Source organism: Temnothorax nylanderi, unplaced genomic scaffold, assembly GCF_030848795.1.
Source record: "Temnothorax nylanderi isolate EJ_2023f unplaced genomic scaffold, tnyl_v1.0 TNYL_tig0005_pilon, whole genome shotgun sequence".
Classification (NCBI taxonomy): Eukaryota; Metazoa; Arthropoda; class Insecta; order Hymenoptera; family Formicidae; genus Temnothorax; species Temnothorax nylanderi.
The window spans coordinates 1678045-1705300 of NW_027249067.1; the positions used below are offsets into that span (position 1 = coordinate 1678045).

The 27256-nt window shown below is 37.9% G+C and overlaps 1 protein-coding gene across 2 annotated transcripts; it reads left to right on the forward strand.

Moving 5' to 3' along the window:
* The first annotated feature begins 85 nt into the window (after window positions 1–85).
* Window positions 86–27071, forward strand: Gdap2 (ganglioside induced differentiation associated protein 2). Of its 2 annotated transcripts, XM_071712783.1 has the most exons (13): window positions 86–446; window positions 9881–9970; window positions 10091–10279; window positions 10397–10539; window positions 10620–10752; window positions 11734–11843; window positions 11931–12170; window positions 12252–12420; window positions 17417–17570; window positions 21264–21403; window positions 21856–21910; window positions 22294–22437; window positions 22510–27071. In XM_071712783.1, exons 2-13 carry the CDS (start codon window positions 9957–9959, stop codon window positions 22570–22572), a joined length of 1554 nt encoding a protein of 517 aa, XP_071568884.1. In that variant the 5' UTR covers window positions 86–446; window positions 9881–9956; the 3' UTR covers window positions 22573–27071. The 2 variants fall into 2 exon arrangements, with proteins under 2 accessions (XP_071568884.1, XP_071568894.1); XM_071712793.1 differs by lacking the exon at window positions 9881–9970.
* Window positions 27072–27256: the final 185 nt, after the last annotated feature.

Here is a 27256-nt window from a genome sequence, read left to right on the forward strand (position 1 = left end):
CGCTCGCGCGTGCGCTCGCGCGCGCACGCTCCGGTGCCGCACTGCCGCCAGCCGTGTACCGATCGGCTTGGCCTGACAAGGCCGTCGCGGCGCGCGTCCGTCAGTCAGCGTTCGCGCACGAATGCGACGGTACGGTCGTCGGTCATCGTGGCGGGTTTTTACTCGGCGCCGCGCTCACGGGAGCTCCAGCTCGGGAGAGCAGAGCTGACGTTTCTACGTGAAGCGGGAAGAGAAAGTGGTTCACCGCACCTCAATCTCTCTTCCTCTCTTTCTCTCTTTCCTTTCTTTCGCACACTTTCTTCCCCGCGGCCTTTTTCTTTCTCCTCCCGCGTTTTCGCCAGTCCACCGAAGGCGTTCCGCCGGGCATCCGTGCAACCGCTGGGGCTGTGACCTGCTTCCTCACTCCGTTCCTCGCAGCGGTCCGACTGCAGGACGTGCACCCGCAGGTGAGAGGTGCGAGGCGGAGATTCCGCGCCGCGTCGACGGATGCGGAGGACCCTTATCCGTCTCGGTGCGACACGACGATTTTTGGCGGGTATATGACCCGTTACATTGCGGCGCAACAGTCTCGGGGGAACGGATGGGTGTCCGAGCCAGATCCGGAGTCTCGACGCGGTCAAACGTCCGAGAACGGGTCTTCCGGTCCGCGACGTGGTCGCGTGTTTAACCATCCGGCGCGTCGCGGCGCGGCGCGGCGCGAGGATGGCCATTTCCAGTCGCACGTTACACGCCGCGGGATGACCGCAATTAACATACCGTCACGGAATCGCGCTATTGTGATCCACGCGCGCGGACCACGTCGCAGGGCTAACCGCGATTATCGCGTGAACCGATTACGCGATGCTGCGCTGGACAACAGGAAAGATTCGCGGCCAGGAAGACCACCAGTCAGTTACCAGTCAGTTACCAGTCTCGGAAATTTCGCGAGATACGGGCGCTATCTGATAAAGAGATACAAGCACGCCGAGACCACGTTCCCCAAATTTAATTCCACCCACGACCTCGGGGCACGACGCGCGTCTTTTAGGACGCGAAAAGAAGTAACGTTATTCCGAGATTCACTTTCGCCTCGTGAGATCCACGCGCGATCTCGGATAGCGCGGCCTCACGGTACAAAGTTCAAAGCGGCCTGATAAAGCGCGGCACAGAGGGACACCACCCGCAGGTGTATATGCCGCGAGTGTCACTCCGGGCATTTTCCGGCTTAGGGGAGGTCCAGCCGTGTGTCGGGTGTTGAAACGCGCGCGTGGATCGCCTCTGTCAGGAGGAATTTCTCTCTCCTCTTCATTACGGAAGGTCGAGAAGTCGATGCTCATCGACTATCCGAGCGGCGAGCGGCAAGCGGTAAGCGGCGCGGCGCGCCGCGACCTTGATCGCGCACATCGGCGGCTCGGTGCCACCGGTATAGAGATACGCACGGCCTGCGCGTCGACGTCGATAATTCGCGCGCGCGGCGTACATTCTCTCCGCGTGTCCTCGTATTCGACGTTCCTCGCGCCTCCTCGCCACCGCGCCGCGCCGCGCCGCTGCAACGTTCTCTCAGAAGCGCGAGAGCGGATCTGACAACTATTTCGGAAATGGCTCTCCCGTTCGGTAGGCGGCTCGCCGCGCCTCCACCATTGTTCCCCGGTTTTACAACGGAAATAGGCTCGGTACTTGATAAGACGCAATTAGTTTTTCGAGAACAAAAATTACTGACTGTAATCGCACGGACTTTTACCATTTGCATAGATACGTATGCAATAACCCTTCTTTGTAGTTCCATGTCGACGTGGATTCGACGTAATACTTTGTCTTTCGAATATCGGTTCTCCAAACGTGAGACTTTGCTTCATTAGTAAATAACTAACAATAATGGTTCTTTATATTCTACCTGGCTAAGCCAGTTAATAAATGTAAAGGATCATTATTATAATTATCAACCTATATTTCTGGTATCTCCATACATATAAATTCTATTTAATAATAAACAATCTGTAATTTATATTAAACCTGCCAATTAAAAATAAAGATAAAATATTTGATCTTTGCTCACATTTGCCAAAAATAATATTCAAAGAGTTATATATAAACACAGAATAAAAAAACATCTCATTTTCTTTTATTTTAATAACTATATTCTAGATCACAATTTTGTATATATTATCTATCTAATCATGAAGAACAATGAAAATATGACGATGAATGAAATTTCCATTTCAGAGAATCGATAATCTTGTCGAGAGTTTAGCATTGACTTTGTAAACGTCAGACAGTGCACACCCTACTTTACAATTCTAAATAATTGTTTACATATTAAAGATAAATGCATGACGCGACGAATTTAGGTCGATTCGTCAGGTTGAATGTTAAAATGTAATTCTTGTCGTGTAAAATTTAAATTCTGTCAGTTCAGTTCAAAATAATTCGCGAAAATTGCTCACGATATACGCTAAGTCACTCTAAATTACGCAATTACGATTGATCTTCGTTTTTGCGACACGGCGGACTATCGATGGGTCGTGCCACGCCGTAGTATCTATCGCGATAGAGGTCGCATATCGATAATGTAGGTCATGCATTTTCGGCCTTGCACATTTGGCATCTGAACGTCGATTGGTTCGCGCGTCCCCGTGGACCGATTCGGTTGCTGTTCCAGGAGATCTATTGTTCCATCGAACAGCTTAAGGAACTTTATACGAAACAACTACCAACTTGCGGTCGACAGCTCGATTTACTTTATAATGCGCAAGGAGCAATTGCCTTCAGAAATCAATGAACCGTATCTTGGCTAATTCATCCGCCAAGTATCGCTATATATTTTTTATTATATTCACTTGCAGACGGAATGCAATTATCCTAAGTTAGACAATTAAAACGGAAGAATCTAATTTAACGCTTTGATTGCTAAAGATTGCGGAGCCCGATTATACGCTAATTGTATCATCTCAGATAACAAAAATGTTTAACAGGCAGAGTAAAGATATCTGAAAATTTCATTTCTTTATGCATTTATTTTAGATATTGGTAGACATCTGATGTAAGGACACGAAATTACAAACTTTGTGTTAATGTTTTTTTTTTTCAAATTCATTACGTTAGCTGTAGGCTACATTAGATTACGCGCATTTAATATTCTGTACTAAAATTCGATATCCGATCGCTTCTAATTGGGATCGCCCAATTGAGGTCATATGTTCGTACGTATATTCGCGACGAGTCACATCGTAGTGACCTTCGGTTCAACACGTACCTTTGATAATACGCACCATTTATTCGAACACTTGAAGATAACAGAATAATCGTCTCTCATTACGTCACGTCCGTTATTCGTATTGCTACGCACGGTCATTGCTCGAACGCTTTCGTGACGCTCGATCGGTTTATTGTGTCGAGTTATCGCGTTTTACGCCATTTGGCATAACTCGATCTTTGTGTTTTGTACTATATATTCGTTATTTTTTTTTAGATTCTACTCCGTCATTCTGCGTCTGTCAGGCGTTTTACGAAACGTAAATTGCAGCAAAAACAAACAACGATACATTTATCTTATTTCACTTTGCTCGTAAAGCAATTAAACAGATAATTGCAAGGATCCGACAATTAAAAACGTAATACCGCCGTATCTGAGTTCGACGTCGAGATACGATAAAGAGCTCTGCTATTTTAAAAATCAGCGCTGAAATAAAGTTTATGAATTCGCCAAAGACAGGAAAACCGCCATACAAGAAAGTACGCGCATAAAAGAAATTTCTGCTCTCTCGCGAAAACAACTCTTTTTTTATTTCTTCTAATATGAAATTCTCTTAAATTGTCGATCCAACTTATTGTTAGATACGCAAAAGGCGATAATTACGCATCGTTGCTGGATAGATATCACCAAATTTTCAGGGCATTATTTAAATTTAAAGTATATACATATTATATGATGCATTAATGTCCATCACTTCTATCGTAACGATATAATTATAAGTCATATATAAATATATATAGTTATATAAATAAGACATAGGTTTTAATATTGGACAGCTAATAATACGTATATACTGGCATAAGATTATATTATCAGTTTGGATTGAAGTGCACAGTTTTTTTTCTAATATATTAATAAGCTCGGTTAAAATTATTACCAAGAAGAGGCGAATTAAGCGTCTTTAACATATCTGATAATCTCCGACAGTTCCTAATTAGGGCAACTTCCGTTAAGACAACGTTTCTCGTGGGCGTTATGAGCTAGCGTAGGTAGAGACGATGCAGGATACGTTTCTCAACAGTTCCTCCACTTACTTAATAACAAGCTGCCTTTTAGAATAAATCGACAAATAGAAAGATCAATCTGAATGTTATGAACGCCAGAGCGTGACTTGTTTTCGAAGGCACCGCGCACCGCGTCGAAACTTTACGAATCATCATTTCGCGTTTATCCTTCAATAATAAATGAAAGAAAATCAATCCACACGTACAATTTCCAGCGAAAATATAAATGACAGTTAATCGAGGTTTACAGCTTTACAGCTATTAATTGGAAAAAAAAGTTAGATTTTATAAATCTAATTCTATCGAATATGAATTATAATATGCAAAGACACTAATGCGTAGGTATATAGCAAGAAATTTATGTTTTTCATTTTTAACGTTCATCGTAATAAAAGATTAGAAATCTATTAAAGAATAATATCCTGTAGTTTAGTTATGTTAAGAAATGACGTGTCGAAAAATTATTCGTAAATGACTGCGGCTTATTCACCGATAGTCGAGAGCCGCAGGAAAAACAACTCATTGGATGACATAATACACCAAATATGTCATGTACATTGTGTGTCGAACGTCACCGGTATATGATACACGGCGTTTACTGTCGTTATACGTCTGCTTCAATAACTACGAAGCAGAAACATCTCTCGAAAATGTCAGCGAGAGTGAATGAAATTCCTGATTTAAGTGAGAACGTAAACTCACGCCCAGGCGACGGACGGAGTAGTCGGGAGCATAGAATTCCAACGTTAGTTAGGACAAGTATCCGGAATAAAAACAAATCTGCACAATGATTCGGACGTATCTAACGTAGGAAATTGACACTTCGCTAATATTTAATAGTCATCGATTCGATCGACCGTTCTCTTGCACGCGCTCAATGGTAAGGCCAAAGGCTATTGTGAATATTTACCTTGCGTCATTTATTGAGTCACTGGTATGATAGAGATAGACTAATAATTCGCAGTACTTACAAGTCACGTAGTTATAGATAAGCTTCATGCCAATTTCATCATAACACGTTAAGAACAAATGTAAAAAGACGAGATATACGAGCAAATAAATAACATGATACGCGATAGTCGATATGTAGTCGCAATTGAATCTGAAACAAATTGAAACTGAAAGAGATTCGGTTTCCGGAAGGAATGCGAACACACATATTTTAGATAATTTTTTGTAATCAATTATATTCTAATGTATCAGCCAAACTTTTAAGTAAAAAAAAATTTTCTTTTATATTCAAGAATTTGTTTCGCTAAAATTTAAAATCGGTGGTGCACGTAATACTCGCGTAATACTATATGCAAGAGGATATGGAATTTCTCCAGAAACACTTTGAGAAGGTAATAATGATAAAGAGAACGCAGTTGTTCTCTTGTGGAATCAGTGCCGAGTTTTAGTGCTAGAATAATAAACTTTATCTCGGTACGTATCGATGGGATATCACTGTGAATAAAGCGCACCGGCAGCTTTTATCAATGTGTAAACCGAGAGGGGATCGTCAGACAAATGTTATCAACCGGATCTACCGCTCCTTTGAAAGATAACCGGACGCTAATGAACTATTAATAAACTCGAAATGGAATGCATTCCGATAGATATACTAGCTCTGACATTTTGATGAATAGCATTATTCATTCACTCGATTATGATTCCCATTCTCTCATCGCTGTCGAGATTATGATGTCAAAATTGAGAAATTGAGTGAATATTTTTCCGCACTACAGATGCAAAACGTCCAATTGTTTCGCATACGGCCGCTCGTGACCGGTGAAATAAATTCGTGCAGGAATGTGTTGAAGGTGCTCGTTTCGGTTCGTGTGCATTAACAGACAGCCATAAATCTTGATTAACCGTGATAAGATTCATTCTCGCTGGAAATGTAGGACACATACAGATTGAATTATACGTTCATTTTAAAGGGGACAAGAGAGGGATGCTCTCAGCATATTTTATCGATTTATACTGTCGAACGCAGATGAAAATGGTGCGAAGAGAAATTAATTTGCCCCCACGTGTGAAAAAACTCACGCGATCTATTATCTGCCGCTTCTGATGTCAAGATCCAATATAGCTGCAGTAAAAGACCAGCAGTTTTAATTATTAGTTTCTAATGAATTGTCGTATTATAACTGCATTATATTTCGTATCAGAACGATTGTTTAGTTTATAGAGAAGGACGGTTTAGATCTTGTGAAAACAACCATGCCGATTACGTCGATAGCCACCAATTTATTATTCAACTCTTTTTTTTTTTCGAGGCTCTTTCACTTCGCTGGCGACTACGCGCGCACAAAGGATTTGTTTGGAAGCCTTTCGTGTTACGGAATACGTGTAACGCTGGACTGGAAAAGGCTTCGACGATGCATCAGTGCGTTCGTTCGTTCGTTCGTCCGATGTGCCCAACGGCAAGATCGAAGCTAGTATACAGAGTCGTTATTAAAGCGTCTCGCATCGACGGTAGTAACTTTTGCATCATACCGTTCGCAAGCTGACACATTATTTATGTACGATGTGATTCGAATCTATTTCTGAGGCTGAATTTATCGAGCGGCTTTGACCCTCTTCGTGCTCGGCAATGTTATCGGCCGCTCTATAAAGTTATTAGACGTAAGGTCGTTAAACGCACAAACCTTCCGTTCTCGCTCGCGCTTCCGTAACTTTGCAACTTCGTGCGCCTTCGTGCATCGTAACGTGAGGCACGTCGATAATTTTAATGCAACGAGGCACTTTTAAACGATGAGGTAACAAATTGACAAAGTATGTCTGTCAAGGAATTAAAGTTGATGACGTTATTGGCTGACATTAATATTAAACGCAGAAATAATGATCGCTCGATCGAGACCGTACGTTAAAGAGATAAAGCTTAAATCCGCGTCATTTCTAAATCTTGCTGTCTAAAGATACCTCGAGTATCGAATTGGGGCAGCGATATAAGGCTACGATATTTGCAAGCCCGTCGATTCCTGATCCCCGTTTGAGATCCACGGGCGAGACGACGGACATACCAGCGGTAAAAGCAAGCGTTCGGCTCGCGCGAGTCCGGAGTATCGATTGATCGGTCAGCCGTGTGTGCGAGACTGTTTATAGTTAGATAAGAGAGAGCTGACGTAGAGAGAGAGAGAGAGAGAGAGAGAGAGAGAGAGAGAGAGAGAGAGAGAGAGAGAGAGAGAGCCGGGTATTACGTAAATAGTGAATTATCCCCGTAGAGTTAATCCGTTTATTGTTAATACAATTACATACACGTGATCATCGGATTTGTACATTTATCAATCTTCCCCCAGCCGAGATCGAAGTTAGGCACTCTAAAATCGAATGAAATTCGTAGCTCATATATTCGTAGGTCTACAATAGTCGAATCGAGTGCTCGTTCTATCGTTAACTCATTGTTAGCCTTTCATTTTACAATATAAATCTCGCGTTTCAATCTCGGATAGTGAACTCTTTCTGTATGCACTTACAACAATATATTTATCTCTTGCGTACTATGAATATTAGATATTTCCCCACTGAGGATTTCAAACCATAGGCACACATATTTTATTTTCAAAATATTTGCACGCCAACTTTTCTTCTTAAATTCAAGTCTCGTCCGAATTATCAGTAGACTTCGAATAATTAACGATTTTTACGTTTATGGCTACCTCTTTGTATCTTATTATGCCTCTTTGCTTTTATTACTTTGTTCATCGGTGCGTAGTCGGATAAATTCAAGTCTCGTCTGAACTAGATTTCAAAGGAATGACGATAATGCGAATCTCGATATCCGACTCAGTTTCCTTCTCGAGACCATTTTGTTTCCTTAAAGGAACGAGGCAAAAACGTCTCGTAATATCCACGTTTCTTTATCACCTTGAGATATAAATACGAGCGACGGTTTTTTTTTTTATATCGATCTCGATTGGTGCGGGACTCCCCTTACTACCGCGAGTAAGTGTGAATTATTCTGGCTATTGCACCGAGGTCGACGGTCCTGTCCCTTAATGGGTTTGCAGAACGCTTAAGATCCGCTTGAGGCCAGACGGCGCCAGTTTCCCGGCTCCTCGCCATTATCGGCAGCGTACATCCTGCTATCTGTATGCATGCATATACAGTTCCAAACAGTTCGATCACCAACGAACAAAGCAACGAACTAAGTAATAAAAACAACAAACGTAATAAAATATAAGGAGGAGACGATAAATGCAGAAATTTAGTCCGTAGTAGACAGTATTACGAGACATTATTAGTACTAATGTTATTAGAATTATTATGTAGAGTGGAGACGGAGGACACTTTGGTCATGTAACGGGAACTTCAGCTATCCAACTTAAGCCTATTAGAAGTTGGCTCAGTTACTGAATCGTGATGATTTAAGGAACTCGTAAAGCAAACTTCGACCAAACTTTAATTAACTTCATCGGAAATGGATACAACCGATGAAGTTGCTTATAGCAAAATTTTAAATTATATAATTTATTATCTCTAATTTAATATTTTTTTCTGCCTCAAACGATAAAAAAAGTAGTAATTTATACAAAATACTGCAGGTATTATTTGATTAACTTAATCGGCGAGTTTGATCGGAGAGTTTGATCGAAGTGACTCATAGTGCATGATACAAAACCGTGTCTTCTAATATCGATTTGTGTAACATACTACATATTTATGTACGAGAACTATGAATATTACAAACATGCATTTCTCCATTTTTGCTCCCATGGTATTTACTTTTGACGAACAACAAGATAACAGAGCACCTAGAAATAGCGTTCGATCGCGCAAAAAATTTGCATTAAAGCTAATGTATAATTGTATCAGATACTGCCTGATTAATTGTCCATGACGCAGACAACAATTTATGACTTTATATCTTTATTTTATACCCTTTACAAAAAGCACAGTCATTCGGTCACGCGCTCGCGAAATGAGTCTCTCCCAGAAGCTAGACTGATCGACTCCGCTTCTGTAAGTTTCTTAATTCTACTGAGAGCAGTATACGGTCAGTTTATTATAATTTAATTTATTTCCTCTATTTTTTTTACGGAGATAGGATCCATTTGTCTTCCGAGAGGCTCGAATGATTGTCCTGACACGCGATTCGATAGCTTGTGTTTTCAAAGCGCTCGATCGGAACTGCGTCCTTGGTCGAGCTCCGCTCTCCTTGCCCGTGATGCGCGGCCCACATTTTTATCGACGGAACTTTATTTATTTTTAGAAATATATACGATGGAATACCGACTGCACCAGCACGACACTTTCGTTACGAGAGAATCGAACGAACGCGCGTTCGGGGAATAGCTCAAATAATATAGCCCAAAGTATCGCCGCGTTTTTATGTAGAATACCTAGGGATGTTACGTAGAATACCTTGATTATCTGCGACGGAGACTTTAATGAAATCACGCTAAAAATTTCAGCTAAAGAAAATAACTGGAAATTCCCTCTCTTTCCTACCAAAACTTCCGTTGAAGAAAATCCCAAGTTATTAAAATAATATTAAGTTTTATGTTATTTACATTTATGTTAAATATATTAATTATAAAGTTCGGAGTAACATATATTTAATTGGTCCCTTATTTATCAGTTTATTTATTATATACATAAATTTATCTGCCAGATGTAACATATAAATTTCGTATTGATTTATCGCGTCAAACATTAGCCAGCTGAGCTGAATGTTACACGTACTCCTTCTGGGTCAATGACCGCGCCGCGTATGACGCACGTCAGGCAGAGAAATGGCAGAAATGAGGTGAGGTTAGGCTTGAAACAGCTGATAGGAAAACAAAGGGACGCTGCTCCGTTTTTCGTCGGGGTGCAGACAAAGCGCGGGAACGCTCTAACAGTCTAACGTATATGGTACGATTTTCAGCTGGATGAGGCTGATGGAACCCTTGGGTGTCGCCCAGGACATTGTGGAGTCGGCTGTGTTGAAACGATGGGCTGACTATCCCATCCAGCACCGATACACGGACTACTCCGACTCGACTCGGGAAACGGCGCATCACGCCATAAGCCCCTTCCCCTGTCAACCGTCGCTTAACAACAAGCTCGCGCTATGGTGAGAACTTTAGACACGTAATCTCATTAAAGAACTTCCTCAGTCAAGTTAATCTATTAGCCAATCAAGTTGATAATAAAATTGTGCGATACATTAATGCTCCATAAATTGTTTCAGGACTGGAGATATCTCGATATTACAAGTAGACGCAGTAGTAAATCCTACCAACGAGACGATGGATGATAATAGTCCTATGTGCCAAAGAATATTCAGCCGAGCTGGTTCTGCACTCAAGATAGAAATATTTAATGAAATTAAAGGTCTATATTTTGACATGTGCTGTGCTTTTGACAGTGAATTTGTCTTAAAAAAATCTTAATTGCCAAAATCTTAATTGCAGAATGCAGAACCGGTGAAGTAAGAGTAACACAGGGTCATGGATTGTCTGCTCGTTTTATTATTCATACCGTTGGACCAGTTTACAATGTCAAGTATCAAACAGCTGCGCAAAACACGTTACATTGTTGCTATAGGTAATTTAAATATTTAATATACGTAGATAAACATAAATATTGGTTCACTTTTACTTTGATGTTGTTAGAAAATATATAGAAAATAAATTTTGCTAAAAGAAGAAACATAGGAATTAATTTTAATCTTTTCGCTACGGAAGAACCGAGTAAAAAGCGCGTATAGAAGTATTTTGTCGCGTTTATTAACTTGTTGTACTTTATCTTGTACTGTCTCTGTACGAGTTACTTAAATCAATGAACAAAGAATTGATAACATAAAAAATTCGATTATATAATTTAAAAAAATAAGGAAAACATTTTATAATCACATTTTCCTATTAAAACTTATTTCTAAGCATTTTGAGACCAAAATACACTGGTAGACATGGAAAAAAAAACATCAGGAAAAACTGATATATTCACTACTGCCTGTAAGGTACCCCCAATAAAGATTTCCATATGTTGTACGATTTTGTCTTTTTTATCATGCACCGTGCTCGACCGTACGAATGAACACAGTATCGTATGGATAAAGTGTTCTTGATGTTCTTTTTTCCATGTCCACCAGTATAAGAAATTTCTACTATAAATAAAGTTAATTTTTCTCTTTAAACATATATTTAATAATGTAAAATAAAAAACAATTAAATAATATAAGATATAATCGTAATATGTATAGAGAAGAACTCAAAGTTAATAATATGTTGTGTACAATAGATTTAAAAACAGGGCGTTATGTATAAGTTGTTGCACATTGTAACAATATCGCGACGTACATTTTTTTTTATCATTTTTGGGACAAGCAGCACAATGCCGCAATGGATTTGTTTTTGTATTATTTGTTTTTGTATTATTGCTTTGGAGCGAGCCGGCTGTTTGTACGCGTTCCGTTATAGTGGCCGTTCGTACACAGGGGTAGATTTGTGGGCGGCCACTACATAATCCTTCGTAGCGAAAGAATTAAGCCTTTCGATCTTACAATATAGGTTTTTTCTATCATAGAAATGTTCTACAAAAGGCAAGAGAAATGGGATTGCGTACCATTGCTCTACCAGTAATAAATTCAGTACGGAGAAATTATCCTCCGGATGCAGGAGCGCATATAGCTCTCAGTAAGTAATACGGAACGAGCAAATGTCTGTCTAAATTTAAGTATACGTCGATACGTAATGAATAATAAACGATTTTTCCTTTTCTAGGAACTGTACGTAGATTCATGGAGCAATACAGCGATTCGTTAACATGTATTATATTTGTACTAGAGCCGTGCGATCTTGGAATATACGAAGTCCTTCTGCCGCTTTATTTTCCCCGAAATTTGGCAGAGCAGGATAACGCTTGCTGGCAGTTGCCGAATGATATTGGCGGAACGGACGGAGAACCTTTACTTCCGGATAGACAAATCAGAATTATTGACAATCCTCAGCACGCTTTGCATGGTAACGGAACGTGCCGATGTAACATTGCAAATATGAGGGTTTAAGCGATATTTCTTTGAAAAGCATACCGCACTTTTACAGGCGACGAGACGGTGGAACTTTCGACACAATTGGAGACTTCAGTCAATATTGGTGAGCATGCCTTTGCGCAAATGCAGGGTGATTTGGACCGACAGAGACTTTTGGGAGAGAGACCTTTTGCCGATCCACTGGCGGATATCATGCTCAAGCAAATGCAGCATAAAGAAAGGTACGAATTTGTGAAATGGTCCTTAATAGGATTACTTAAAAAATACCTTATATTTCTATAAAATCAGGATTAATTTTTTGCAATAGTTAACTGTAAATAATCAGCGCATTTAAATCAGAGGGATGACACAAGTCTATTTTTATGGTCAAATTAAAATGATACGATAAATTATCGTTGAAGAAACATTGAATATTTTAACTCGGGAGAAAATAATAAATTTTGTCTTCTTTCTTTCTAATTTTTTTTCTCTCAGCTGATACTGACTGCACAATTCATGATCTGTGTGAAATTTGTGAAATTCGTATTTATGATTCATCATTCACGTTAATTCATCAATATATCCAAAGGATTATTATTTAGCGGAAAATTATATAATATTGCAAAGCTAGTTTTTCTGTTGAATGCAATAATTAAGTCTTGATAACTTTTTAATCTCAACGGCACTGTATGTTTCTCCTTTATCCACGCAGCACAGCGAGAAATAATGTATTCGTACGGAAAAACAGTCTCTCCTATACCGATACAAGAGTCGAACATTGCCGTGTAATTAATAATTAAAGATTTCTTCTATATCGACATGAAAAATGCATTGTGTTTATGAGCATGTAAAATGAATGGAGAATTTTTAAAGATATAAGGAACATTAGCCAGTTTTAATCCAGTCCATTATATTGTTTTACAACAGTGGATATTTCCCTTCCTAATATTTGATACTGCAAATGCCGAAGTCATTACAACTTTTTCCGGGCTTATTGTTCTTTTCATACTTAAAAAAGTAGAGTTCACTAATTACTTTTGCAAAATAATTTATATGTAATTATCTTTGATATGCAAATGTTACAACTTAACATGTGTTTTCATTATACATGTGTAACTTTTGTGAAAGGTACCTTTGAGATTTTTTATTCTTTTTTAAAAAGTTCTCATTTAACATTAATTTCGTATATTCGGGCATCTTTTCAAGTAATTTTATATTCTTTGTAACAAAATTTCTATTAATGTTATTGTTAATTATTAACAAGTTTTTATTAGTTAACAGCGATATGTTCGCGCACGTATCACAAATAGTTATATTGATTATCTGATATTATATGTATTAGGGCTCATGCACAATGAGAGGAATAAGGAATAAGGAACAAGGAATTAAACATAGAGAGAATGCATAGTCGCATCTTATTTCAAGACACGGCTCCTGACTCTCGAAAAATTTCGCGTACGATAATTCATGAATGTCACTAGAAAATAACACTTTGCAAGTGTGCTATTGATTGCAAAGTGTGTTATTCATGACATATCGTATGTGACATTTTTCGAGAATAAGGCCCCAGTCTTGAAAAAAGACGCGACTATAAATTCTCTCTATGTTTAATTAATTCCTTATTCCTTATTCCTCTCATATTGTGCATAAGCCCTTACAGTTGACAAAACGATATCATATCTATGAATTATATCGTTTATCGACTTTTGCAACTATGACGCACGTACAGAGTTTGCTTTGTAATACCTGTTTCTAATTGATTTCAGCGCTGAAATATCATTTGCGTCATAGAAATAAATCATTCGTTCAGATCTGACATTTTCTCTCGCATTAAATGTTTATTTCGAGCCTGAGATAGTCATCGACGTCATTTTATTGTGATATGTCGGGTTTATTGCAGTGAGAAGATCCATGTGTGAGTCGATTGATTATACTAATGACGGTGATTCATTGTGTGAGCTACTTTTTCAAAATAGAACGATTTGTTTTTTTGCTTCAATAAGATAGTCATCGATTCTATCATTATATTATTATAATGTACGTCAGTAGCATATTACGGGTAATACTGAAACGAGTAATCTCACGGAACACGATTTATTTCCAAGTTTTATTCCGATTTATATCCGAGTATAATAAAAGTTTTTTCTGAATATTATCGTATTTTACCGTTCTAAAGTACGATTTTATCTTCACCTGCAACTTTACAGAGCTATCCAGATACATTAGGGAATACTTTTGTGTCATACTTTCGATAAAATACCTTGGATTTATCTAATCGAAGTCAAGGTCACGAAACTGCAGCCTTAAGTAACAACATGACGCAATCGCGTGCAGTATTAACGTCTTTGTAATTTGTTATCTAATTTTTCCTCAGAAAGAATAGTCTAAGAAGCGATGTTATTTCGTTTTTAAATAATTATTAATTTAATTCATATTAAAATCATCATTCCTTTTTCATATACTCAATGCAAATTATGATGAGACTTTTTTCTTGGTTTTCTATTTATATGCACGAGTTATCTAAAATTTCGCGAAATATACGCCGATTGCCCCGATTAATCTGTAAAGCATATATTTGTTTTTTCAATCTAAGATAATTCCGAGCGTCAAACGTTCCTACTGCGCACGAACATTTTAGCGAAATGCTAATTTGTCGATACGTGCAACGTCAATACGTGTTCTTTAGAGTCGTCTAAATTTTTCAGTTTATATTTGAAAGAAAAACTTGATACTTTAATTTTACCATTTTACGAAATACAGAATAAAGAAATTTTATTGGTGGAACACTTGCAACAAGATTGCGCCTTCTAATGATAGTTCATTAAATATGAATAGTTCGTTATGCAAGAGCGTCATCTGCATGAACTAAAAGAAAAAATTATTATTCTGAGAAGAAACATGCACGGGGATTTAAAAATGTATTCTAAATGTATTTAACTCTGCAAGTTTAATAAATCTATTTCCATTACTATCAAATGTAATCCGACAGCGATTTAGAACATCGCAATAGCTTGTGTATCGAATTGGAAATGTTATACCATTCTTTAAATTGGCCTTCACAGTCGCCTGACACGAATTCGATCGAAAATACATGATCGATCACGAAAGGGTACTTCGAAGATAGCCTGTGTCCATGCTAAAGCAGCTGTGTCCTTAAATCTTCAAGTAATTCGAAAGTCATTACTTCTAAATTGCGCTGAATTTCTTGCTCAAAAGTTGCCAGATCGTATTCGATAACAATGAAGATTGGATGATTCCCTAAGCAAATGCGTGATAATACCTATATAAAGCGCATTTAAAGTTCACTTTTTTTTTCATTTTCGTCTTTTTTCAAAAAACAATTATTTTATTTATTATCTTATTTATCTTTTGTATATGCAAACGACATTTTACTTATTTAAAACGTCCGCACACCAGCACGCAAGCGTGTTCGACAAATAGCGCAAGCGGTCGGGTCGGGAAACGGAGCGCGTTTCAGCTTCCTGCTTCCCAATCTGCCCATTACAAAAATGATGACGAAAAGGCAGGGAAAATGACAAATTTACAGTCGTCCAAGGCCGTCGCGGGCGGTATATTACCCGCAATTAAAAAGGAATACATCGCGATCGAATTAAACAACGGGCTGGCGACCCCTACTCCGCGCCTCGTCGCATCGCCTCGCGCGCATCGAGCTCGCAGCGTTCCGCGAGTCGGGCAGGCGCCGTGCGGTGCCTCCTCAGAAGGACCCGGCGCGGTGTGGGAGCACCTCGTAGACATCATAGTCGTCGCGGACGTCGCAACCGAGAGGCGGCTCTCCTTCTCTAGAAGTCTTATAGACAAGACGATTCGGTTCGGTTCCGTTCAGTTTGCCGCGACTCGTCGTACCGCTGCCATCCTTTTTCGTCGCCTCCCTCGAACTGTGCTCCGATCGAACGACCGGAACTGTGCGCGGTCTCTCGTTCGTCGTGCCGCGACCGATTCCTTTTTAACGAATGTCGCGAGTAGAGACGGACGCACACGGCTGCTAGTGGGCCCGATCAATTTTCTTTCTCTTCTCCCCTTTTCTCCTTTTCTTTTTTACCGAGGCAAAATCGCGGAAGGCGAAATCACGAAGGGAACGTGACATCAGAATGGTCATGATTGACATGGTGGATGTCATCGAGGATGAGGACCGGTGTGTATTAAGAGTAGTGCTCGTCGTTCGTTCGCGCGTCGTCGAACCTCGTGTTGAACGCGATTCCGATGAAACTCTCGTTATCGGCTCGCTATTGATCCCTGCTCTTTTATTGGCGTTTGTCCAGTATATTTCCCATACCGGTTACCCCGTTAAAGAATATACCGGAGCTGGTAATAATCGATCCAGTGTCGGAGAATTCATGCATGATGCAGTATTGTCAAGTCGATTTGCTCCACTTATTTACATTCGATGATCTTGGAAGAAGAAGTTTGAAATTGATCGACAAGTTGCGATATATTTAAGTGAAATTTTATTAGCAGAATGTGTTCCGGATCGGCTACTCGAAAAGAGAATAAAATGCAACGAGCACAGAGGGCCACCATACAGTAGACGCTAGAAATGCTAATGTAAAGTTCGCGACGGGGCTTGGGTATTTGCGATAAGACGCACCCATGAAATTTATATGCTTTACAAAATTACATATTTATGCACGTCACCGTTTGCGGTTTACGTTATGCAAAGCAGCATCTTCCGTATTATAATTAAATTTGCATGATGATAAGTCGTACTGTAAATTCTGTAAAATTCGAGCAAGATTATCGTATCGCGCATCGTATCTTCCTTCAAACTCGTCGCGAATAACGACGCTTAAGCGTGACATTGTTGATTTGTTTGTTTTACTTAAATTAATGATGTGTCCTTTGTGTGAAAACAAATTCGGGTTTACAGCCAATAACAACCGACGACGTTTCGCGTCGGTTTTTCATCTTATTTAAAGGTTTTAAGTAATAATTATTGAAAACCTTTTCATGTACAGGTATTTATACTGCACATTGAAATTGCGTATACTGCAACATTGTTTGAAATTAGAGCTATTCAGCAAAGTGGACATATTAAGAGCATTTATAATGCATATTTTAGACACAATTGCACAATTTACCTTATCGTGTACTTATCTTTCGTAACCCTGAAAACGAAACGTTTCCGTAAAACATGACCGAACGAAATATTAATAGACGGTAGAAGAAATAGCTTATGTATACTGAATATATGACAAGACGAACGAAATCGTTATTTTGTAGGTACGAAAGGCTTCTTAGGAGGGCGAAGACGGAGGACCTAACTGAGGTCTCAGGAATCGGTTGTTTGTACCAGAGCGGCGTGGACCGGCAGGGCCGACCGGTGGTGGTTTTCGTCGGCAAATGGTTCCCGGCCACCAAAATCAATCTAGACAAGGTAAAGACCTTTGCGTGTGCTCTGAAAATCAATGTTATGGATTTGTGCAAGAAAATGAGGAATCTGCCGCTCAGCTTACGTTACAGTAAAAGTATCATCATTCAACCTATAGAAATTCAACGTTAAAAATTCGATAGAGTGATGCTGTTCAAAGGAAAATCTTCTTAAGTAAAGTAATGAAAATTATCTTCATCAATGTTATGTGTAGTTCTCAAATAATTGGAGATTGCAATAGTGTATACCACCGTTCTATAGTCACTCTTGGTTGCCCTTTGGAATTTAATCGATTCGTTTGAAATGTATAATAGAAAGTGTTTTACAGAGTATTCTTCTGTTAAAAGTATCTTTAATTTTTACGCTCTTGCCGTATACATTTATGCTACATTGCACACCTAACATTCTGATGCGTTTTAATCAAACATTATTAAGCATTTGCTTATAAATTACAGTAATGCAAAATTCCGCGACTTACTTTTCCAATAAATACAATTTTCCGATAAATTCCAATTATATTTATGTTAATTTTATCGATGCGCGTTACACAGTCGACTTCAAAGAAATATATATTTTTTTAATGACTTTCAAAGGTATTTAACAGCGGATACGAGAATTTGTTTCCAAAAAACTGTCACTAGTCGACGTTCGCGGAATACAAATTCTCTTATCGGATATCAGAAATGTTCCAAAAAACATTATAGAAAAAGTGTCTATTTCGGCTGCAAACACATTGAGAAATTGTACCACTTTTCTCTATCTCTTTTCCAAGTATTCTGGATACGTGCCGATTCTAACGAGTCCGTGTATCACAAGACTTGCGCATGCCGCTCGATTGCGTCGCGTCGAGGCCAAACCTCGATCATTTGGCGCCTATCTTTGCGCCAGTTGTGTCCCGTTGTGTCATTTCCTTTCCCCGTCGGACTCATCCTTACTCCGCTCATAGCCAGAACGCAGTGAGATATAGCGGCGGGTGGCGAATCGATATTTACACGTCCAGAAATAGACCGACCGCGGAACGAGTCCCTCCATGGGGGGAGGGCGAGAGCGGACTGCAACGTCGTCGCGACGCGCACCCCTATCCTCAATGAAACTTTCTCATCCTATTAACCCCATTTGCATCGGCAACGATCTGCGAATATCACATCATCGGCAGGTGTGGTGTGGGACACCTAGTCGATAATTAAGAAAAGAAAACAAACGATTATTAACACGTTTCTGCTTTTTCTTTCTTTTCGTCGGTATTAACACCGTAGTTTGCATGAACTTCATGTTGCAGTTGACAAAAAAAAAACGGATGAGACAGTTTTGACATGTCAACTTTTCTCACATATAATAACTTTGACCTTTTACACAATAATTTCTTCCTTATTTCTTCCTATATTTTCCGATATTATCGACAGTAACAGAGATGTCTCGAGTATTAAATTAAATAAAATACGAAATAAATAAATCTTTATATATTATATTCTTATGAAGCAAGTAAATCTAGAAAAACATTTTTAAAATTCAAAAAGAAAACTGTGTTCAATAGAACGCACACTTTCTTAAAACTTGCGGCTTTCAAACGGCTTTTGATCGAGCGCGAAAGTTCGGTCTACATTTCTGTGTGCGAGAAAGAAAACACGTGCAACTTTGTAAATCATTCCTATGTACACCAAGACATCATCAATGCCTTAATATTCACTTCTCGAACCAACGAATCCACGTTTTCATCGTGACTTGTACGTCGCTAATTACTCGATCGCGTGTTCCAAATCTTTCGCGCAAGGAAGAAAAGCTTTTAGCTTCATTTCTATCGGTTCTTTTTATTCCAATTGTCGATTAGCGATCCATCACCGGTGGTACAGGTACCACCGGTATGATGAGATGCTTCGCCACTTTAACTTTAATCGAGATAAGAATATCAACGACGTCATATAAAGATTCATCGGCACAGCTAAAAATATACACTGCCATGCAGCGGCTGTTGAAACTACGTCATATACACATAGCGTTCGTACGAGGTGCGCGTTCTGAGACGAGAGATTCGACGTGCGTAATATCATTCGCTATTAATACCGAGTCTCTATTAAGTTTGTTAATTTAAACATCTGTTCCATTCCCGCGCCTTTGTTTCGTGCCCACTGACCCGCTTTCGAGATGAAATATTTACGCTCAGTTAGGAGGTTAATTACACAGCGACCTGAGATAACGTGTCTTCAGGGTCGATAGCGACACGTTTTGCAATTTACGGAACAGCATCGATTTCGACTTGGCGCGAATTCCCGCTGTCGACAGCAACACCGAATTGCCTTTCATCGATTTTTACGCTTTGGAGCTCCTATTAGAACGGAAGTTCTAAGAGCAAAAAAAATTTCAACTTCTTCATTGTCTCGCATTGATATAACAGATAATAACGATCGTCGTACGCATTGCATAATGATATATCATTTGATCGTAATCGGACACGCATAGTTGACTCGCATAAAGATACGTTTGTAAAATAATTGTAAAATAATTTCGAAGTCTACATCGCTTTCTCAGTAATATTATTAGTGTCATATTAAAAAGAGCGAAGAACTGATGGAATAATATAAAAAGGAGTTGTAAATAATTTCGAAGTCTACATCGCTTTTTCAGTAATATTATTAGTTTCATATTAATAAGAGCGAAGAAGAACTGATAGAATAATATAAAGTTGTCATCAATTCAATATTCATGACAAATATTTACAAAATTATTATCTGCATGCAATTCTTATGTTAACCCCTTTAAGCCGCGTCTAGACTTGTGCGTATATATCGTATCATGATATTTTCTTATCAAAATACGGATATGTTGATTATAATGATATGTCAAGGCCTTGTTTTCAATCCGTATTCATATCCCGTATCTTACAAATTGAAAACAAAGCCTTGGCATACCATTATAACCAATATATCCGTATTTTGATAAGAAAATATCATGATACGACACGATGATACGATACAATAAGTCTGGACCCGGCTTAAAGAGGTTAACATAAGAATTGTATGTAGATAACAATTCTGTAAATATTTGTTACAAATATTAATTGATGACAACTGAAGGCTGTCAAACTGTCACAACATCTTTGAAGTCAATTTTTCCTGGTCATTTAATGAAGACATCGATTTCTGCAAACCAAAAAGATTTCTACAATTTATATAATGAGAAATCTTGTTTTTCTTGCTTACGTGATTTCGAGTACAAGCCTATGTTATCACAACCTAAATTTCTTACTGTAACCCTGTCGAGCTTACGATACATATATACGTTGCTATGAGTTCATTGATCGCCCGAAACCCTCCGACATTTGTCGGTCTCGAGCCTTCGGATTTCTCGCGAAGGTGAAACGATGAAATCACAATGAAATTGCGGTGTTGGTTCTTTCAACAGAAACGGCACAGGATACATCACATATTCCACGACGTAGAAAAGCCTTGCGAAATACCTACATTCTGTATATCTTGCCGCTGACGTTCCATCGATCCCGAGAATATTATTTACGCAGCTTTTATTTTAGGACATATTTACCCCTGTTTCCCTACTCTACTTTGACAACGCATTTTTTTTTTACGCAAAATGAATTCCCAACATATTTTAAAGGGTATATCGCTGCGGTTTATCTTTATACGATAATAGTGTATAAAATCAGCGACATACACTTTCTTACCCTCGTGTCTCTTGTGATTTTAGGCCTTGCTGTACCTGATACAATTGCTGGATCCTATCGTGAAGGGAGATTACGTTATCGCGTATTTCCACACCCTTACGGCCAGCGGCAATTACCCCAGTTTACACTGGTTGCGCGAAGTCTACAATGTGCTTCCCTATAAGTAAGTTGTACGCTTGAGATATCGAACGCATCGAACCTATTGATCGCATTTTAATGCAGAATCACAACTACGTTTTTATGATACGTATAACGTAAAAGAAAAAGTAAGGTATTCGAACAATATTAGAAATTTGGCAACAGTCTTTCGATTGTAACGTTTCATAATATTTAATAAATTGAAAAAAAAAAGATTTTTTTAAAGAGTTTCTTTCAATAAATTTTTCGTGAAGACAGAAGAGAACATTTGGATAATGTCATATGTCACTATACAGACGAAAATAGAATTTTTATTTTCTTATATCGCCGAGAGAAAAGAATGAGACTAAAGTATTGTTAAATTACCATAGTCCTAGTTATGCAACGGCAAGTTGCATCGAGTTGCAGCCTACGCAACTTGATGCAGCTTGTTTGCAGAAATTTGATAGCGATCTTGAAACAGAGTTTCTTTTACAGATATAAGAAGAACCTAAAACATTTCTATATTATCCATCCTACCTTCTGGACCAAGGTTAGTAATAGTACAATCATCGCGTCGTAATTTTATACTGATTTAACAAGCTAGGGCCTTATGCTCAATAAACGTTATTTAAGACGCAGAACCGCACTGTTTAATGATTATTATTGCACTTCCCACGTTCATGCATGACGAATTATCTTCGGAACGATCGTATCGAATTTCCTGGCTATTCGTACTTCGTTAGCAACTACGCGCGCAGTAATTTTGTAATCAACAATTTTTTGCGTTATTAAAAAATAATTAATAATAACTATAATTTGAAAATAATATCATCTCTATGCAGATTCTACTCTTGTTTGTTCTCTTCTTATTACGATTTTACATCGAAGAAACTCAAATATTGTCTAACAAGTACAATTGATCGTTTGTTATAGATGATGACGTGGTGGTTCACGACCTTCATGGCTCCAGCTATTAAGCAAAAGGTTCACAGTTTGCCTGGAGTAGAATATCTGTATGAAGTTATGCCGCCTGACCAACTCGAGATCCCAGCGTACATCACGGAATATGACATGACGGTACGACAAGCAACAAAGTGACTTTCGAATAGAAAAAGTCTCAATTATTCTCGAGCTTCTTTTTCTTTACAGATAAATGGCCTGAGGTATTATCAACCGGGCCACGTCTTGTCGTCGCCATCAACGTCCACGTAATTCGCAGGTGAAAATGGAAGCAGCCAAGCGTCAAAATCGAGGCCAGATCGAGTGTTCTGTGCATTCGTATTTTTGCAGTAACACCGTGCGCCACTTACGCGTGAGAACCGTACGCATAAGATTCGTGACCGCTGGTGTATCTCGCCGGTTTTCGGCAACGACTGGATACGATAATCTACGAAAAAGTAATTCGATTCCGCAATAACTTGAAGTCGATTTGTCCAAGTGCCTCGTGATGGACCGCTTAGCAGGAAAAAGGACGAAAGGACGATCGGCCGCGCGAATGTTAATACGAATATTAACGAATATTACAAAAACAAAACAAAAAATCAAGAAACCACTGCCCGCCTGCTTCTGACGTTGATTGGTTCTTTTTACTCGTATGCGCGCTCACGCATATGAGTTTTTACGTCACCGATAGTACGAAGATAAAACTTGGTACTGGACTATCCACGTTAAGATAAGTAATCGCGAGAAAGCTGGATCGACCGTATGCACAGCTGGAAGTGCATTGCTAACAGAGTATATTCTCCTTATCCAGTATAATAGAGCTAATAAATTACTATTCGCTTAGAGCGAACATCGGCTGCCAAAATATCAATAATCAGTATTTTCATCGTCGTCGTCGTTCGCAAAAACGAAATCCAAAAAGCTGAAATATTAATCTCTCGCCCTTGTACATATTACGCTATTCGTGGCAGATTCTTAGCTTTAGTACTGCCCGTGAAAGCGGTAGAAGGGATAAAGGAAAGCATTTGACGACGCACTAGAATTAAACGTCGGCTTAATACAGACCGTCGATCGCTTTCTGTTATTTTCGTATATCAATCGTTATACAGCGAAGAGCATCTATTTGATTATTGTATATTGTCAATATTTTTTATTAATTCACGTCGTTGATGAAGAGATTGTGCTGCGCTGCCGCCGCCGCCGCCGTCGTATAGCCGCGGTATATTTTCGATATACTAATAATAAATCATCGGCTACGAACAAAGAGCGGTTGGATGTTTTACTGTGATGTCATGTCTTCGGCGCTCAGCAGATTTCATCAGTTTTAAAACTTTGTTTGTCTTTTCTCTTGCGGAGACTTCGACGCGAAATGCAGAGAGCAGTTACCAGAATGTTACCGTTGAGCGCCGAAGTCGTATGTACGGGACAGTTCTAGAATAGAAGAAGCAATAAATTTAAGAGCTTGCTCGCGATGTATTTCGGGAGGCAAAAAAATCGTTATCCCTGTTGTTAAGCATTTTTAGCGATTAAAGAAATAAATTAAAGAAGTTAAAACCTGTTAATCGCGTCGATTAGCCCATTTCTCACGCCCGCCGAATCACGAATATTTCGCGGCAAGTATAGCGCCATTTGTCCTCCGCTCTTCTTTAATCTTTTGTCAATTAGTTTTTGACACGACGAGAAAAAAAAGCTATTTCGTGCTTAATCGCGGATGAGTTGAGAAGGCAATGGGTTAATTGACCACGCTACCTCCGCCGAAGATACAATCGTCCGTGTGATCAAGTACATAAGTGTTTATACGCATATAAACAGTTATGGAATTTAAAAAGTGCTACTCGTAATCATCGTATGGCTATATTTAGAAGACGCAATGATTACACAGCAATTAAATGAACGCGCTATGATCAGTGAGTGTGTCTTAATATTTTACAACGTTTAAAATCGCGAAATCACCTTTGCGATTTTTCGGAAATTTATTAAAAAAGATTTATACGCTGTAAATATTGTATCGCATACATTTGCATTTGTCATTTTGTGCTGAGCTAAGTATTCTTTAGATTTTTGTAAATAAGATTATAATAATTATTTAAAATCGCGAAATCGTCTTTGCGATTTTTCGGAAATTTATTAAAAAATATTTATACGCTATGAATATTATATTGCATACATTTACATTTGCTATTTTGTGCTGAGCTAAGTATTCTTTAGATTTTGGTAAATAAGATTATGATAATTATTTATTTATAATAATTTTATAATAACTTCACTGCAAATTCAAGTGTGTTATTTTAGCTGAAGCTCTTGTTACACATTTCTTGCCGTTTTAAAGCACATTTCAACACGATAAAACGTATTAACTTTTAATTTAATGCAATTTAACGTGTTAAATGACGTAATTTAACACATAAAGAAACATGTAAAAAGAGCTTCAATCTAATGTGTCATTTTTACACGTTTAATGACGTTTATGCGTGTAAAAATAACACACTTGGATTTGCAGTGTTATTTACAATAATTTGTATGGTTTTCATACATAGCATCATTCTCTATTTGAAACGTATTAGGTAATTGTAATTGCCATTGCAATATTCTTCATGTAAATATTTTTAATATTTTTCTTACAATGCTGTTATTATATCCAACAATACCATAATTATTAGATTCTTATACTATTCATTAAATCGCGCATTGATTCAATTGATTCCATAATCATTGTGTTTTTTAAATGCAGTCGTTATGTTCGCAGCGATGGAATAGTATTTTTTCACGTTACTGCATTTACATATGTCTATGTTTTGCAACGACTTTTAATGCTATTCGCGCTGCGAATAGTCGGAAAAAATAAACCTCGTACTATTCGGAGGGGCCAATAGTGTCAAATAGACTATTTCTATTTCTATTTCTCATTTTTATGTTTAATAACCTTACTGTCCGTCCCCGACAATCGAGTTTAATACGTAGTAAAAATTGTTCAAGATGCAACATCCAGAGAGATTGCTCGCGCGCGTTATTATTCTTTAATTAATATATTTTATATTAGTCGTTGTTACTTTATTGTCTCAAAATTTTAACTGACAAAAAATTCGGTAATTCCTATATGGTGCTATATCAACTGTCTTAATAAATTTTGAAATTATTAAATAATAATGATTAATTTTAAAATACGAATAATTGCTCGTTGCATTTGTGCAGTGTGATTTATCTCTGGCAAGCTTGTATACGAGATAACGAGATTTGAGAACGAGGAATACGGTTAAAGCCTTAAAATATATTATATTGAGATATAATACATCTCATGTACCTCATATGAGATATAATATAAACATATTAACCTAATATGTTTATATTAAATAATTGAGTCTATGATTATATATATGTTGACAAATACTTATTAGATGATTGGGGAGATTCTCTCATATATACATATAATCTTTTAAGGTCCTAATCTAGTCCCTTTATCTGTAGAGAAAAATATACTTTCTTGAACAAATATCGCATAAAAGTATATTTGCATTGCGATGTTCTTTCTTAGTGCATTCGATCTTCAAACTTTGTCTTCCCATGTTACACCAAGCAGAAGACTAATCGCGTTTTCTTTTTGATGTCTTTTGTTATGGCTGTTCTGTAAAATAAATGTAAATATGTACAATGCATAATTAGAAAACTTATTGATTCGCTAATAGATAACTATTAACTTTTAGTAAAGCGATGATATAAACTCGTACTGATTTTGGTTATTTTGATAGAAAAAGTATGTCAACTAGACTAGGACCTTAAGCGAAATTAGTCAATCACCTAGTAATATTGAGATACGCGCGAATGTAAGTATGTACGTGAAGTGAGAGTACGATCTCGTCTTAGCACCACGAGCTGAAGTGTTCTCTTTTATGACAAACAAATGATTCTCTGATGCTATTAATAGCATTTATTGTAAAACAAAGCACATTTTACTTTCAACTTTTGACGTGATAAGAAGTAATAATTGGCAAGTTAAGTCTTTGTTTTTTGCTCTTTTGCTTTTTTTTATATAACGATAAAAAATAGTTATTGTTTATTTTCCTGCACGTTGCATGTTTGTTAAATAGTTTTTTTAAATCAGATTTAAATAAATTAAATTTTAATTTATCGCATTAGTTTCATCTATCGCGTCTGTTTTCTCAAGTAAAACAATATATGTTTCTTTAGTCTGAGATAAAATTTTTCTTATGAGTGTCATAAACTACTGTTATACATGCTGTTATATCGCTTATATAAAGACTGTTACTCTTAATCTCGTACTTAAGCCAAGTTAATACAAGAGTATATGATCGTGATAAAAGAAAAGAGAGAATCATAATCGCGGTGGTGACGCTTCGCGATCGTACGCACTATCATGATTTATAATGTATGAGAAATATTGTTGAAAATCACACATTGTGAGTTTATTTAAGACCTAGAAAAAAGTGCTGAAACAAAAGTCAACTTAAACAATTATTGATTACATGCTAAGCTTAGTCATTTTTTTTACATAGTAAATAGTAATATGTCACAGTTACAGCTGGGTCATGAATATTTTATAACCTAGGAAGTTACATTTCCTTAATTATCGCGTTTCCATAGTTCGTACTTAAGAATAGATTGTTATTAACGACGAAACCTTGTGCGAAATGTCATTTATCCTTTATTGTTTCTTCTCGATGTCGACGCACGACCTTTTAACAGGTGCACTTCTTTCTCCGTTGTATCCTTTTTTATAGAATACAATAAACATATTATTTCAATAAAACCTACATTATCTTATGCATTTTATTTCGCGCGCTGACGCGTTTCCCGTTCACGCAAACAGCAAGATTACGCGAACAAATCCAACAATGTTAATATTAGAATCGTATTGAGAAATTAGAATATTGGGCTGAATTTTTTTTTAATCGATAGAATATCATTAAAGAAAGGTTGGTATTGAATTTGGCAATAA